At 39.9% G+C, this 16,264-nt stretch overlaps 1 protein-coding gene across 3 annotated transcripts in view; it reads right to left on the bottom strand.

The window, feature by feature from the left end:
* The window catches only part of itga7 (integrin, alpha 7), a 37,074-nt gene extending 26,471 nt beyond the window's left edge, over positions 1-10,603 (bottom strand). For all 3 annotated transcript variants that reach the window (XM_063473381.1, XM_063473382.1, XM_063473383.1), the window contains exon 1: positions 10,135-10,603. In XM_063473381.1, coding sequence (XP_063329451.1) covers positions 10,135-10,352 — 218 coding nt within the window. In that variant the 5' untranslated portion in view covers positions 10,353-10,603. The remainder of the gene's footprint in view (positions 1-10,134) is intronic.
* Between the last annotated feature and the right edge of the window lie 5,661 nt (positions 10,604-16,264).

Below are 16,264 nucleotides of genomic sequence, written 5' to 3'. Positions count from 1 at the left end.
GTTACTTAACACAAACTGAAGTTGGCTCCTGTTTTATTATTATTGGTTAATTAAAAAAAATGTGGGATGTGATTTTTCTTTGGCTTTTGAATTGTGGCATGTCAGAAAGGTTTGGAGAACCGCTAAGCTTTAACAACACATATGCGGCGTTAACTTACAGATGTTAAGTAGAAGACTGTTAGGTTGTTTGTTAGCTGTGTGCATCCAAATGCATCCATTATTTACTGACATACTTCAATTGGAACAAAGCTGTGCTTCTACTAGTAGTCAGTCAGACCGGCATGGTTACACCTGCAGGTATGGCACAAGTACAAAAGCTGCATTATTGGGAGGTCTTTATCTTACAATATAAAGTGCCTTGAGGCGACTGTTGTTGTGATTTGGAGCTAGAAAATAGGAACTTCTCCCATCACACATATAAAATCCTGAACCGATGATCGAGAAGGCCATGAAAACAAGCCGTCAGTCATTTTTTAATCAAGTAATTACAGTGCTCGAAGAGAATTACAGATTGCCCATTACAGAAAGCAGGAGGAGGGGCGACTTCACAAGGCTGTATGTAAATTATTGTGTTCTTCGCACTTGAGAATTTTGAGTATGTACAGAAAAAAATGAAAACATGTTGTCAACAAAACAAAATACCAATGCACAGTTATTACAGCTCCATGCATAAACCTCCGAAATGTCCACACCTCTGCTCTGATTTGTGATTTACAGCCACTCCAAGGCCATCGTCCCCTTTTTCACTCGCTGATCATCACAAAAACAACACAGACACTCATTATGCTGCGCTCATGTGTTCGCTGAGGGGAGCATGTGCAGTGACCCCAACACTCTCTCCACTATCCCATCCACCCATCCCCCATCCAGGTTGGGTGTCCACACACACGGTCTCTTCCTCCCTCACTCCTCCCCCACTTTCAGGAGTCACATCTCTCTGTTTAGCCTCCCATACAGCAGCCAGTGAGACCAGCAGGGAACCAGGACAACAATGTGATCAAGTTGAAAGAAATGCATCACATATGTAGCAATTTGGACCAATACTCCTGCAGTAAATAACAAAGAAAAAGCACAAAAGTGGTATTATATATACAGCAGGGTTGGCCTATCCCACAGACTTGGTCCCCACGTGCTTGCAGCTTACTAAATTGTTTATACCAATTTTGGTAGTGTCCATCTTCCTCTTGAAGGATCACGTGTTCCTCTGTGGCTTTGGGAAAAAATTCCCCGAACCCTTACAATGAAATTCATATTCTCATAAATTAACTAGTACTCGTGCTAAAAACAAGGGTGCGTTTTCTTTGTTGTGAAAGAAATACTTGGGATGGAAAGTGTTGACATGGCAATAGCAAAGTGCCAGTCTGTAAACAAACCAATACAGCAGTGAAGAAGAAGATGCAAACATCTGCAGGGAGCTGAATTCAAAGCCCTACGTTGTTGGCTTAGAAAGAGAAAGCACTGGCACTTTTCACGCTTATAAATTTAATCATTTTAAAGAGCAACAGCAGATACTTTTATTTCAAGCCCAACCCTTTTCTCTGAATGTTTCAGCCATGGGCTTTAATAGCATAATCACATTTGTGAAATGACTCAAATATGCTGCAAATATTTGCAGTGTTTTGTTTCATTCCATTATTGCTAGTGCTTCTGAATCTGTGTGCTCACACCCTCAAACATCTTTCCACAACAGACCAGCGTGAGATTGCTGCTCTATAGACAGAAGCTATAAAAGATCAGCATGGGGCCCAGAGGCTTTTTAGACCTTCTGTTGTTATCTTGGAGTAAGACTGTGACCTCTGACCTGGAAATACACAGACTCACGCATCACACTTGTACACACATTCACAAAATACATGCTATCGTGTATATAAATGGCTCAAAAATGCATTAATACTCATGCAGATAGTACGCAGACTGTGAATTACAGACCTACACACAAGCTGTCGAACAGTGTCGACCAAGGTGACGACTCTCGTGAACCTTGAGCCAAATGGCACTTTTTGTGTAAACACCTGACTCCAGTTTCTTGCTGACGAGAAAACAACAGCTGAGAGCGAGGTGACCGAATTGTGAATCACCCTGTTTTAACATTTCCAGTATGGGCAGACGAGCAGAGAGTTGGGCACTACTCGATAATTTGCAAAAGAAGAGAGACAGAAACAGCTGCCAGTTCCTGCAAATCTTCTCTGAGATATTGTGGTTCACTGCCCACGGATGTGACTCAACTTCCTGCCTGTATGTGAACATCACAATCGTGGTGCATTAATGTAAAAACAAATAAGATTTAGGTTTTTTTTAGCTGACTCTCAGGACAGTAAGAAGAGGCAGAAATGGTACTTGAAGTACTTGGTAACCCCGTCCTCACTGCACATGCATTTTTAACAACCCCCAAACTCACCACCTGCCCCCCTGATCAATGAATGAAGAGCCATTTCGGGGCATAGATGGGTAAATAATGGCCCTCGGGTACTATACCATCCCTTGTCTGTTCCTTTTATATTCTCATTTTGTCCCCCATCCCTGCCATTAGCTGGTCATACATGTATTGATCCGTCTCTATTCTTATCTATTAGGGTTCTCAAATTCCACTGCTAATTTTAAGTGTGTCTTATTTATTTCCCATTGTCATTGTTTTTCTTTAATTCATTAATGAACTGCAGTTTCTTGGTAGTTTGGTGCATAAGCTGTCTGGGCTCTCTGGAAACTCGAATCTACAGAATATAGTGAGCCAAAAGCAGTTAAACAGTCATTTCAATGATAATATCCCAAAAAAGCTTGTGATCACATATTAGGAAGCCCATTAGTTACATGTGTTTATTCATATATGTAACAGCTCATTTATATATTGAAACCTGTTTAATTTTAGTGACGTATAAACTTAGCCAACACACTACATTTCAACTTACATAATAGTGGGGCAATTTCAAAGCATGGTGCCTTTTTATTCTGCATTTCATTGTAAGTCAGATTCGTCAGTTCAGCTCATACCTGTTGAAATTACTGACGCAAGTCTCTGTACGACACTGCAAAAATGATCTATTAAAGAACAAATAAAACATTCACTTTATATGATCACTGCCATCAAAATTGAAACCCTGAAAATTTTAATTGCAAATCTAGTTTAATAAATCCAAACAAAAAGCATCAACATCTCTCATAATTTCCTGCTCTGGTCTGGTGGTGCGTTTCTGGACACAGATCAGAGGCCTATCAGTTCTAAGTCGAGCTACTATCTAGGTGATTTATTAAACTGCTTCTTTATTAGTCACACACACACATGCACACACACATTTAATCAAAGAGAAGGCATGCAATGATTTATTCATCCCTGCAGGTCCCGTTACCATCAGACCCTCGACACCTCCCCCACATTCAGATCGTGCCGTTTTCATAAGTGAGTGCTGGGGTCAGCTCAACGTATTGTTAAGATTTTTATCGGAAATCAAGGAAAGCAAAAGGTCAGAGTCAAAAATAACAGATCATTATTTATGCAGTTAATGCTACAAAATGTTTAAAATTAAAAGCATATATGTGTAACCTCAAAATTTTATCTGTTCACTGTGAAATGCAGATGCAGAAACAGCTTCTGCAGCACTGCCTCCATCAGATCCAAGTTGTATGTTTCAGCCTGACGCTGCAGATTGTGCATCAGCTTTCAGTGTGCACGCAGTCTGCAAAGTAATATTCCTGAAAGCTCTGGACCAGGCAGCGCTGCTTCCCACCGAGCTTTTGTCCAAGCCCAGGCAGTCCAGCAGAGGAACAGAGGAATGCTAAATAGACAGAGAGTGATTGGGAGGTAGAAAAAAGGGCATTAATCGAGTATATGTGCACGAGAGACTGTAAAGCTCATGCTGCATAGCCTTTGCTTTTTCTGATCCCTCATATAAATAAGCACTGCAACAGTTCTTACATTTATGAGGCTTTCACATGAATGGCCTCTGGGAGATTTAGTGAGAAAGTTACTGTGGGATCAACTTAAAGGGGGGAAGAGAGAGCGGGAAAAAAAATCATGAATTGAATTAGGGAGGGGAAAGGGGGGACGCTTCATTCTAAACTCTTAAGCCAGGGTGAAAAAGCAGCTTTTATCTGCCTGTTGTAATGTAAATGAGCACCCATAAATTCTTCTTTGTATAATAAATGTGTGAAGAAGTTCTGCTGTGTCCTGTTTAAAAACACTTAAAGATATATATATATGTGTGTTATACGAATGAAACAGCACAGGGAGGGATGGAGAATACTGTGAATGAGTCATAATTCATAAAATAAAATCAGGAGTATTGTCCAAAATGTGGAAGACTGATCTTGGCTGTTGAGCTGAAGGTGAGGGACCGCCAAACAATTTTCAGCTAGTAGGAGAAGGACACGTCATCGACACAGGGTGGCTAACAGATATTGATCATGTGTTACTGTTTGAATTGTTGTCTTCACTATAGAAGTTCATCATTTCTGATAAGTGCATAACTTGCAGTGTTCACTAAGGTTTTCACAAGTTTCTAGTGTGCACAGTTTAACACATGAAGTACTAACAGAAGTAACAGAAATGAGGTGACAAACAGTGAAAGACGGAGAAACAATGCACCCCTAGCTTGTCTTGGTTCGAGGTAACAATCTGTCAGTGAACAGCTCATTGCACTTATGAAATGGAAACTCGGTCTTTCTACACACTTTATATGGTGGTAGGTAGCTTTTTCCAGAAAACATCACTGTGACAGTGACATTGTCTCCTTGGCCATAACTTACTGTGGTTTTACAGCAAAGAGCGCACTGTGGCAATGAGGCAGATGGTTACATTGTTCCTGGTGAGATCCTCTCTCAAGCGACATCCAAACATGAAGCGATTCGGTCGTTGCTCATTACTAAGACAGTTGGTCATGACCTTCTTGGCTCTTGTTGCCATGGTAATGCTCAAATGTATTCATTACCCTGTTGTATATCGGTTAATGGTATCTTTAGCTTTCAGTGGTAGTTGCTTTAATTGGTTGCCTCAGTGTTGATAACCAACAACTGTCACTAGCATGCATTTCACCCATTATCACTTAAAGTCAGTGACTTTATACAGTTGCTGGTCATCATGTCAATCTGAATCACTTCTTGTGTAGATGCCCCTTAACAAATATTATTACTAATTATATAAAGCAAATTCCTGTGTTGAGTCATTCATTAAAGACATTGAGCAAATGTTGGCACAAGTTCCACTTTCCACTTAAATTTTTCACTATGACTTCAATGGATGTGTCACGATTCGGCAGTGTGGCAGGCAGTCACAATACTGTGATATTCTATTAGGTAAGACACAGACTACCTGTTTCCCCCAGTTTTTAGTGTTTGTTGATCTAATCTGTTGCTGGGTACATTTACTGTATAGATCTGAAATCAGAATCAGAATTATAATCCCTATGTAGGTTTTATGATGTTTTTAGAAATTATGATGTTTTCTCTTCTCCAAAGCAGAACAACAAAGTACATGGGGATGTTTGCCAAAATGCCAAACCCTTCTTCTTTTGCAAACTCTGTATGCCTTTGGAATTCAGCATGTGATCACCCCTATGTCCCAGTCTTCCTTAGGGTGTTAATCACGCCTTCGGTTCAAGAGGAGGATTTGTTCGGCCTCAAAAAGCATTGCTTTGGATTCATATTCAGCCAATGAAACCAAACTCCAGACACGATGTCTGTGACTATGTCAGCTACCTGTGGCCCCCCAGGCAGTGAGACAGACTGTGCAGACTGTCAGAAGCAGTACCACATGTAAACATGACCCCTACTGCAACCTGAGACTTTATTACTTTTCCTATGAATGCTTTGCAACGCAGTCAATTGTAAATCAACTGTAGGATAAATCACAGTCTAACAGTATTGTCAATGATGTGTGGCTTTGCAGCACGCACTGTATATGGATTTATTATATAGATTTGGACTTTGATATAGACTGATGGACTTTGATAATGCACAAGTGATGTTACAGATATTTCAGTGAAAAAAGCAAGCTATATAGGATTAGCAAAGACGGACTGCTGTGCCTGGACATGTGTTAAGCACTCTGAAACTGAGAAATCTGTACATTATTAATGAATTATGACAATATGCCCTTAGAACATATTGTCTTATAGGAATAACTTTTTCTTAATTATTTTGGACAGACTTACCACAGCGTAAGATATTTATTATTTAAATTTAGGTAAACAGGCAGTGGGGGGCTCAAGCCCAGGGAGATTCCCGTCTTCACCAGGCAGTACACTAATAGCAGAAGCACTTCTCTTAGCATTAAAAATAGCAGCTGTACACATAACTCAGACTCAAATACCCATCACGTCTCATCCTCTGTTTGGCGTAAGCAGCAAAAGATGTAATTCTCTCGTTTAAGCTTTGGCCCTTTGCTCAGGAAGAAAAACAAAGGTTTACAAAAGGCTCTAAACTGTGGCCTAGTTTTACTTCAGCCGTGTCAACGACCTGCATGTCCTCACAGTATGTGAGTCAGTATGATAATATTGTGTCACATGGGTTGACCTTTACTGCCATACTGAAAATAAGCTGCAAGGTTTGATGCTGTAACTCTGAACAAAAAGGCAGTCATTGTGTAAGCGGTATCAACTCCAAACAGTATTGCCTTTTCTGATCTTTACTGAGCTTCCGATAAACTGTGAAACTCCAAAGCCGCTGGCGGTGAAACTCTTTCAGGGGTGACAGTATGACTACACTGATCTGTATTAGCACTCGCATTACTTTATAGTATGATTTAATCATGAGTAAGCACACCACAGAGCATCAAAGCAAAAATATCATTTTCTCAGTCGAATAGAGTGACATAACACACAATTACTGTAAAACATTATGGCCACAGGTGACAGTAACCCAAACCCTCATCATACAAAAAGAAAGTGAGTCAGTAGCATCTGATTACAATAAGTTTCAGGCAGACGGCTTCACGAGGGCTGGAGACTAAATGACCAAATAGGAAATGTAATAACACAGAGGGAATTATCATAAGGCTTAATGGAAATGTATTATTCAGACAGGAAGCATAACTATTGTGCTGCTTCTGAATAATACATCTCTGAAGGTGCAATAAAACCTCTAATATTTAGACTTTCCCACCAAGATACATGGAAGAATTGTTTTTTCATTATGTTCCTAAAAACAACATGTCAGGATTGTCCAGAGTGTAACACACTAGATGGTTTCCATTTCCTACTGAAAGCCATTTTTATTTTAATAAACATAATTCCAAAAGTCTCATAGCCCCTAATAACATTTTTATTTTAATGCAATTTATGATTTTACCTCAAATCTAATTAAAACGTGACTTAAAAGCATGTGAAATGGCACAGAATGATTTTGTGTTGGTGATCCCAGAACGCACTCTGAAAAGGATAAAAAGTATATTACAGCTCCAAAGTAATATGGTAATAGTGGGGTAATAATGTGGTTTAAAGACAGAGGCAATAACCATGTCATAACATTTAATTATCACACAATAATTAAGGTAAAAACAATGGAATACATTATTAATATGGGCTTATTAACACATTAATGTCACATTTTATTACACGTTAAATTCAAACGACTACAAAGAAAATAAAAATTTATTGTATTACCAAAATATCTGATTTTGACTCATGAGCATTTGTTTCTGCAACCCATACCCATCGTTTTTAAGTGCAGTGAGTTTCTGTGCATTTTTAATCTCCTAGGACCTGGCGTCCGCATATGTGGACATCACATCACTACTGGCTGTAGCTCAGGTGGTAGCTCACCTACTAACCGGAAGGTTGGTGGTTTGATCCCAGTCTGCTCCAGTCTGCATATCCAAATATGAAAGATACTAACCTTATGTTGTTCTCCAATGCATCCATTGGAGTATGAATGCATGTGTGAATGTTAGATAGGCAGCATTTATAAACAGCTTGGGGAAAAAAAAGTGCTTGAGGGAATAAGTTAATGAACAAGTTGTTTAACCTCCTAGGACTGGCATCCACATATGTGGATATCACATTTTGGGTTGTCTAGACCAAAATACTAAATTCTGCTCTACAAGGGCCTGATATCCACTTACGAAGACATTATTCTGCCACTCTTCTGTCAAAATTTAAAACGAATGTGGATCTCATTTTTGTCAAAAACAAAAATCTGGTATTTCTTTGTTTTTATATTCATCAGGTCCCAATCAGCCCAAATAGCAAAGAGAAATTAAAAATGCCATGAAAGAGTTCGGGTCTTAGGAGGTTAACAGACACAGCTGTAGCTGGTGGACTGAGAGCGGCTAAAGAGTCGTGTATTTTCTTCAGGAGACGGTAAGGACTAAAAACAGAGTTAAAAGCGTTACATTTGTCAGTGTGGCCATTATTACAAAAATTTTTTTTCTAAAATCGTTTTGTCAACTTGCTGAAATGGCAGAATGTTCTCAGACTGCTTCTCCTCCACAAAAGTGAGCATAAAATGCTGCTTTACCTTCTGACCTAATGATTTCATTTCTTAAGCTAAACACTTTTAAAGGACATTGGTGTTCATGAAAAAATGTAGAGTAACAAAGATGAATGTTGACAAAATTTGTAATACAATACATTTCTTTGTGTATAGTCAAATTGTTTTGGGCCCCATTACTCAATATTTCTAAAACCCTGGCTGGCTACACCCTGCAAAGTCATCTGCACAGACTCGAGTCCGACTGAGGATGAAATCACCATAAAGTCATCCAAACACAAAGTACTTTCCCAGCGTACCGGCAGCAGCATCATTCATGCCACTCTCTTCCAGTAGATGCATCATCACATCAGCACATCAGGTCAGAGTTTTATTGACTGTCTCCTGGCTCTAACATCCCTGATGGACAGTTTTGCTGGAGTCTTACCCCTTGTTTACTCAGGACACAGCAGTCAGTGATACAATGCTGTATTCTAGTAGTTGCTTTTTAAAATAAGTCCCAGGAATGCTGCTGGACAGCACGCTGGTTTTCAGAGGGATGACATGACTGTGTCTGATGTCATCCCCCTGGTCTTACCAGGCGACAGGGTGACTCCAGCCCGGGTAAACTGAGGAGCCAGCAGTTAAATATGGAGCTCCAAAACAGGAGCTTGTAGTAAGTTAATTCCCTCATCCTTAAACATTAATTTTCCTTTATACCAGACATGTGACATGAACATTGCATTTGCTATTTTGGGGTTTGGAGCTAACATTGCATTTATAAATCAGTAAATTTCAGAGGGAGATATTACCTCAAATGCTGCTATATTTATTTTACAGCTATAGTTGAACTGTAGGTTAAGATTTGGAATACATGTGTATTCTTCTCTGTTAGGATCTTATAAAATACAGAGTGCTGTGATATATATGTAATTATTTTATATGCATGATTTTTCTTGCAATTCTGCAACTTTACTTAATCTTCTGAATCTCACCAGATAGTGTGCACTGTGTTAATCTAAGCAGAGACTGTTTGACAAAAAGCAGCACCAAATTCATGACTAATAGAAAATACACCACCAAATCAGATGGACCAGTTCTCGTCAATATTAACCACAAAGCTTCCAGACAGCTAAACTTAGGCAGCCTCTTATTCACGGTCCTGTCGTAAACATGTCCAAAGATTTGCACGCAGGCTTGTTGTTATCATTTATTCATGACTTGCTGGAGGATTGGAACAGGACTCGTGAGTGTTCCAGTCACACTGGAACACTCATCAAAACAGCTGCCGGCAAACAGCAGATCAGAGAGCAAACACACATGAACAGCTTAACTTTGGGTTCATACGCACAACCAGACAGACTGAAGGACACTCCTCACTCTATACTTCATGGGACATGAACTCCTCCAAGAGAATGACTGAAAAACACTCTTCTACCTTTTAGAGAAATCAGATCCTCACTTCTGATTCAGGAAGCTTGCACTCATCCACTCTCCTCTCAGTGCAGACGCTGCACATAAGCATCTTTAAACTACTGCAGCAAAGCAGTGATTTGACAAATTGATGCAGCACAGAAATGCTGACTGTGTTGGCATTAGCATTTTAGATCCCTAAGAATGAACTCGTGATGAGCTTTTGTATGAGAAGCAGGTGCGCACACAAGACATCACATATTTGAACTGAGTCAGAAACACACAGGACACACAGGACGAGCTCAGTGCCGCATTCACACTCACCAGCTCTGAGGGTCTGGATTACGCTGCTGGTGAAGCGCAAGAGAGAAGCCAAAAAAGGTGCCAGGGTCTCCCAACTTATGCAGTGTGTGAGTAGTATCCAAGTTAAAGCCCCAGACTTGACTCGAAAGGGTCAACACACCCAAAATAAAGGTAGTCCACAGTTTAGAGGAATGAGATGAGAGGGGGCAAGGGTTTCCATGTCCCACCAGTGTTGCCATAGTGGGGTGCAGGTCTTCTGGCAAAGCAAGTTCAGCTCAAGAAGAGCACAGAGGAGATTCCTTTTGTGGGTCCCAGAGAGCCAAAGGGCAGTAAGGGGAAACCCTGTGTGAGCCTCCTCTGCTTTGCTCTCCTCTCTGGATGCCTGCCTTGTTTCCCTCGCTCTATTGCGCTGCCTCTCAACTCCGTTTGCTGCTGTCAGTCTGAAGAGCAGCCTGTGTAAATGTGGCTGCTACTACTATGCGTGTGTGCAAGTGTGCTTCCCTCAATGCTTGTGCGCCTCCCCCTCCTCTGTGCTCAGAGGGAGACAGAGGACAAGTGCCTTGAATAGCCCGCTCACTCCTCCCCCTCCTCTCTCTCTCTCAGGCCTTCATCCCCTCCTCCCTCCCTTCCTCCCTCCCTCCCTCCTTTTCTCCCCTCTCTCAGCTGACATCAACACTCAAGGGACTTGTGCCAAAATACCAGGCAAGGTTGTCAGGATACTTGGAGGCCATTGAACAGAGCGAGAGCGGGTGAAAAGACAGCAGACTGTTTTATCTGTTGAGTTCACACGGTCCAAAGTGCCTCCCTCTGTGACCACCTGTTGCTGCAGGTGCATGTACATCAGAGTAACATAAAGGGGGAAATTGGGGTACAATATTGAGACTTAAGAAGTTAATGCATACAAGACACTCAATGTTCTTTTATCTTTAAAGCCCCGACATCTCTGGAATGTATCTGGAGGACAAAAGGGGCAGAAATGTGCACAGTGACCCAGGAAACTTTATTTCAGGCCTTTAGCTCTCCTGAAAAGACAGAGAGGAATAATGTATGCACTGTGACTAAGCAGTGCCAACGGGGACATAATCAGCAGCAGATACTCCCTCTAACAAAGTGGGACTACACCCACACAGATTTCTGTTTCTCTGAGGTCAAATCTGCGCGCAGCTGTCAGCGTGTCACCTCAACTGTCCACACAATAAACGTCACGCAAACAGTTGCACATTAATTACACAAACAGGTGGCATACTTGGAATGAGTTTACAGGTCTTTAGGACAGTTGGGGTGGTCTGTTGGGATGGGTTCGTTCAGATTTGATTGTGAAAGGTGACGACGCATTAATGTGGGTTGAGCGGGATTTTCAAAGTTGCCATTTTTGACGAAATATATATTTTTTATGTGGACAGAAAGCGAAATATCAACATAATTAATATACATTTTGGATATATTCAAGTTAACACATACAATCTCAGTACAAGGTTCAGTGATTGAGCTTCAATCAAATACACTAAAAGGAAAAAGGAAGAAAAAAGGCAACTCTTTTAGTTTTAAAGCTTAAATTCAGAATAAAGTAATTATAAAACAGCTCATTTTTATAATTAAGAGTTTTAGCTCATTTTGATCAAAGTCAAATATCATCATGCTAATTACACTAGTTGGTCAGTGTGACTTCAACTTTAAAACAAGCTTAGGATTAGTGTCTGTGGTAGTGTTATCAGTGTCTCCATACACCAGCTTCCAGCAGGATGAGGCTCAGTTCTTCTCATGTGACCTGCTGGCATCATGAACCAGCTTCATGAACCTGCTGTTAAACTTTCTCTGCCCCCTGCTGCCCTTATGAGGGATTTAAAAATGATCACATTTAACATTCAAGTGAGTTATTACCCTAGAAAGATGTTTATACCTGAGTTTTTCTAGACATTTTTAAACATCTCCAACAACTTTTCACAGATGCTTTAATTTATTTTTTAAAGGAACTGTCCCATTTCTGTGGCAAGACTAATGGAAGCACAATTGTGTGAGGTCAGTATTTTTTAAATAGACTTAGAATCTATTTTAATATTCCCCTTTGAAAATATTTCACGGTGAACCGCAGCTAACAGCATCAGAGATGTCCTCAATCAGCCTGAGGAGACGTGCAGGCCAAGGATGAATTTGCTGTTTCAGAGATATCTGGAGAATGTTTGTAGCCCAGTTACTTAAAATATTCGTCCCTCTTCTGATCTTTATAGGGATGAACAGACAGAGGCTTTCAGAGGCAAGTGCTGTTTCAGTCAATACATCCCCTCTAAATCAGAAAATAAGACATAAACATGCCTTTTGCATGATAGATAAAAGAAACCATGTTGGTACGACAAAGATAAATACAACAAGTATTTATGCATAACAACTACTACTTGGTCATTATAACTTGAGGGTTAAACATAGTAACTGCTTTTGATTTAATCTAATCCTGGATGAACAGTTATCACTACCACACACAGGATATGCTCTGTTGTTGCTAGCAGCAGCATGCTAACATGCTCATGTTTACCAGGTATAACCTCGACTCTGTTCACCATAGACCACCTTCATTTTTTTTAGCATGACAACATTTTATTTTATTTTATTTGTTTTTTTTAATTAAATAGTAAAGTATATATTTTTTGTGTATTTAGTCCAAAGCAGGGGTCCCCAATCTCAGTCCACGAGGGCCGGTGTCCCTGCAGGTTTTAGATGTGTCCTTGATCCATCACAGCTGATTTAAATTGATAAATTACCTTCTCAACATGTCTTGAAGTTCTCCAGAGGCCTGGTAAAGAGCTAATCGTGTGATTCAGGTGTGTTGACCCAGGGTGAGATCTAAAACCTGCAGGGACACCGGCCCTCGTGGACTGAGATTGGGGACCCCTGGTCCAAAGGATCAAATACTGTAGGTGTAAAGTTGTAAACTGCCCGCAAGAAATACCTTTCATAAATTCAGAAGTTTATCTGGATCTGAACAGTTGATGATGATGTTTCCTCATTTTTGGTTCACTTCTCTTTGTACACATGTGACATTAACTTTGGTCATTCTTATTTGAATTAACTCAGAAATTATGATCACCAGTTAGACTGGCCTGGGCCCAAACACGGTTTCATGTGCATCCACCATAACACAAACAGCCAAACTGAACCAGTTCTATCGAATATTTTTTTTTTAAAGGGACTTCCATCTTTTGTACGTGAATTGGAAATGTGCACACATCTGTAGTGAAAAACACCAAAATATAAATAATGCTGGAAACTTGCTAGCAGTTATTTTAAATGGAGCTGATTTAAAAACATGGAGGCAAAGCTGTCGTGGCTGTTTGTGTTTCCATTTGGAAAAGTTCTGTTTGAAGCACCTTGGCCACAGCGAGAGCCGGCACTGGGGAGTTTGTGCTTTTGTCAGCCGGAGTTCCCACACACAGCTCACTGGTTCACTGCAGAGTCCCAGATATTATTATCTAACACCAGATCAAAAGGGTGGTTTTATATTCAATGAAACAGTGTTCCTTCTGTCTATTATGTGAGAGATGAGCTGCTTCATTTTGAGATAAAAATACCAGAAGAACTTAGAACAGAAGGAAAAATGTGGGTGTGGGATGTGGAGAAAATGCTGAAACATCTTAATGGCAGCTCGGGCGGGAGGCCAGACAAGAATGCCTTTTGACAGAACAAAGCATACTCAGAGGCTGAGATAGAAGAAAGTGGGGAAAAAAAGAAGAAAGAGACGAGGAGAAAGAATTCAGTGAAGCTGGCTGGCTGTAAAGATTATCTGCCACACTATCCACGACACTGGCATCCCCACATAAGTGCTCATTAGCAGTCTGAGCCACGCTCCAAGGAGAGAGCTTATTTTAGACAGTAGACTGCAGCAGCAGTGCACACAGTCAGGGTCATTTCTCCCGTTTTAGTCCCACATTGCTTCAATGGCTGAGATTGCTGCAGTCAGCACTATTACTGTATTGATTTATGGACAGTGTAAGATGCTATAAGAAGGAGCTGGTGCTGGTTATTATGGGATTAAAACCAAGCATGCCCATTCTGGCTATATCTGTCTGAGTGCACTTTGGGAAGGCTTTTCTCGTACTGGTGAAAACATGTAATGACACGTTTATGGATGCAAAAACTAACCTTGATTCATTTTTAAAGTAAGATGTTTTATTAAGCCTTATTTTTATGTTCATTATATATATATATATATATATACATGTGCGCAGGTGTGTGTGTGTGTGTGTGTGTGTGTGTGCTGCATTTGCAGTGATAAAAAACAGCTGGATTGCAACAATATTTTATTAATGTATTATTGAAGGGAATGGAAGAAATTACATAGATTGAATAGAATTGAAGAATATGATTTGCCTTAGATTTGTTATATACGTGCAGTATATCTGAGTTTTACCATCATTATATACTTCTGGCTAGTACGGTGCTGGACTAGCTTTTGCCTTAAGAACTGCCATAACTCTTCATAGCATAGATTTGAAAAGCACTGGAGACTCAGGTCCGTATTGACATGACAGAATCACAGAGTTGAGTTGCTGCAGATTTGTGTTCATCCATGATGTAAATCTTCCACCACTTCCCAGGATTTAGACCTGGTGGCTGTGGAGACCATTCATATTTAAGAAACCAGTTTTGCATGATGTGAGTTTTGTGACATGGTACATTGTTTTGTTTGAAGCAACTATCAGAAGATGCTAAATGCATTGTTGGAGCAATGCGATTAGCTCATTAAAAGGGTTATATATGTTTTGTGCTTTTTACAGTGGTTTTGTAAATGTGATTTTTACACAAAGACAAGCAGAGACGATAATAATAGTTATAATAACTCTTCTGAAATGAACTGAATTTGTATGCTTTTGTACAAGCTTGATTTTTAATCACATCTTTAGTGTTGAATAGACTCTCATCCAGGAGGTTATATTATTATAATAGGTTATATTTTTATTATTACATATAATATATAGTACTGCTTCTGTTTGAGCCACAGAAAAATGTTTTTTGAGCCACAGTTCACTAACAGTCACGGCAGTAAAAGCACCAGCAAGAAAAATCAAATTTACACCAGATGTAAAATTGAGACATAAATGTTTGGCTCAGCTCCAGAATAACGAACAACAAAAAATCTACTGAATGTGAAAAAGTATCAGAGCAAAGGTCCCAGACAGAGCTAATACAGAAATAACACCAGTGCAAAGTTCATTCCCAGAATTCCCTTATCTGGATTCACTTACCCAATCAGGCTAAGTGGTCACAGCGAGCTTGTAATCAACTTGCCAGTGTTTAATTTATGTTACCACAGTTGTGTCTGTACAGAGAGAGGTCGACTCGCTCACCGCAAACATGATCCCATGTAGAATCTCAGCTGTACATTGCTCCACATGGATGATGCTGTGAATCAGTCGAATGCTGATCTGTTGACAGATCAGAGCAGAAAAACGAGCAACAGCAGAATTCACCATTTATAGGAGAAATAAAAAAATACTGCATGAAAAGTAAAGAGACTGAATACTTCTCATTAGTTTTAACTTTTGGTTTCACTTCAGCTCTTCTCCACAGCTGACGGTCCAACAACAACACAAGCAAAAGTAACCCACAGACTAGTTGTACTACATATTATTGACACCGCACCCGTGTGACAGCAGATGCTCTCTGCAGATAGACGGATCGTCTGAAGCTGCCACAGACTGCCAACCGTCCTCTCGTTATTTCACCTAACCAATTAGTCCCATTAGTCAGGTGCAGTTTTATGGACAAGAACAACCTGTTAGACCCATTAAAAAATGTAAAAGTTATATTTTCTTCATTTACTGCTAAATGAACCACACAAAAACCAGTGTCCATAATTTACATTGTAAATGGAATATTTATTTAAGCATCTGGACAGAGAAAAACATGTAGCTCAATCACAGCACATCACAATATAATATACAGAAGTTGTTTTTTTATTATATCTTTCACAGTAAATCATAAAAACCCAGTTAAACTAAAACAAAACTAAATAAAACTAATCAAAAGAGCTGAGACATCTACCAGTCACCACTTCAACATTGCTTCCCCAGATAAATAGCAATACATGCAAAGAGGACATGAATTTGTAAGCAGCTGTTAATTTGTTCACAATGATTATCTGCTCATGGTGAGGTAT

Source organism: Pelmatolapia mariae, linkage group LG5 (assembly GCF_036321145.2).
Source record: "Pelmatolapia mariae isolate MD_Pm_ZW linkage group LG5, Pm_UMD_F_2, whole genome shotgun sequence".
Classification (NCBI taxonomy): Eukaryota; Metazoa; Chordata; class Actinopteri; order Cichliformes; family Cichlidae; genus Pelmatolapia; species Pelmatolapia mariae.
The sequence above is the reverse complement of the archived record's forward strand: the minus strand, read 5'-3'. Positions and strand labels throughout refer to the sequence as shown.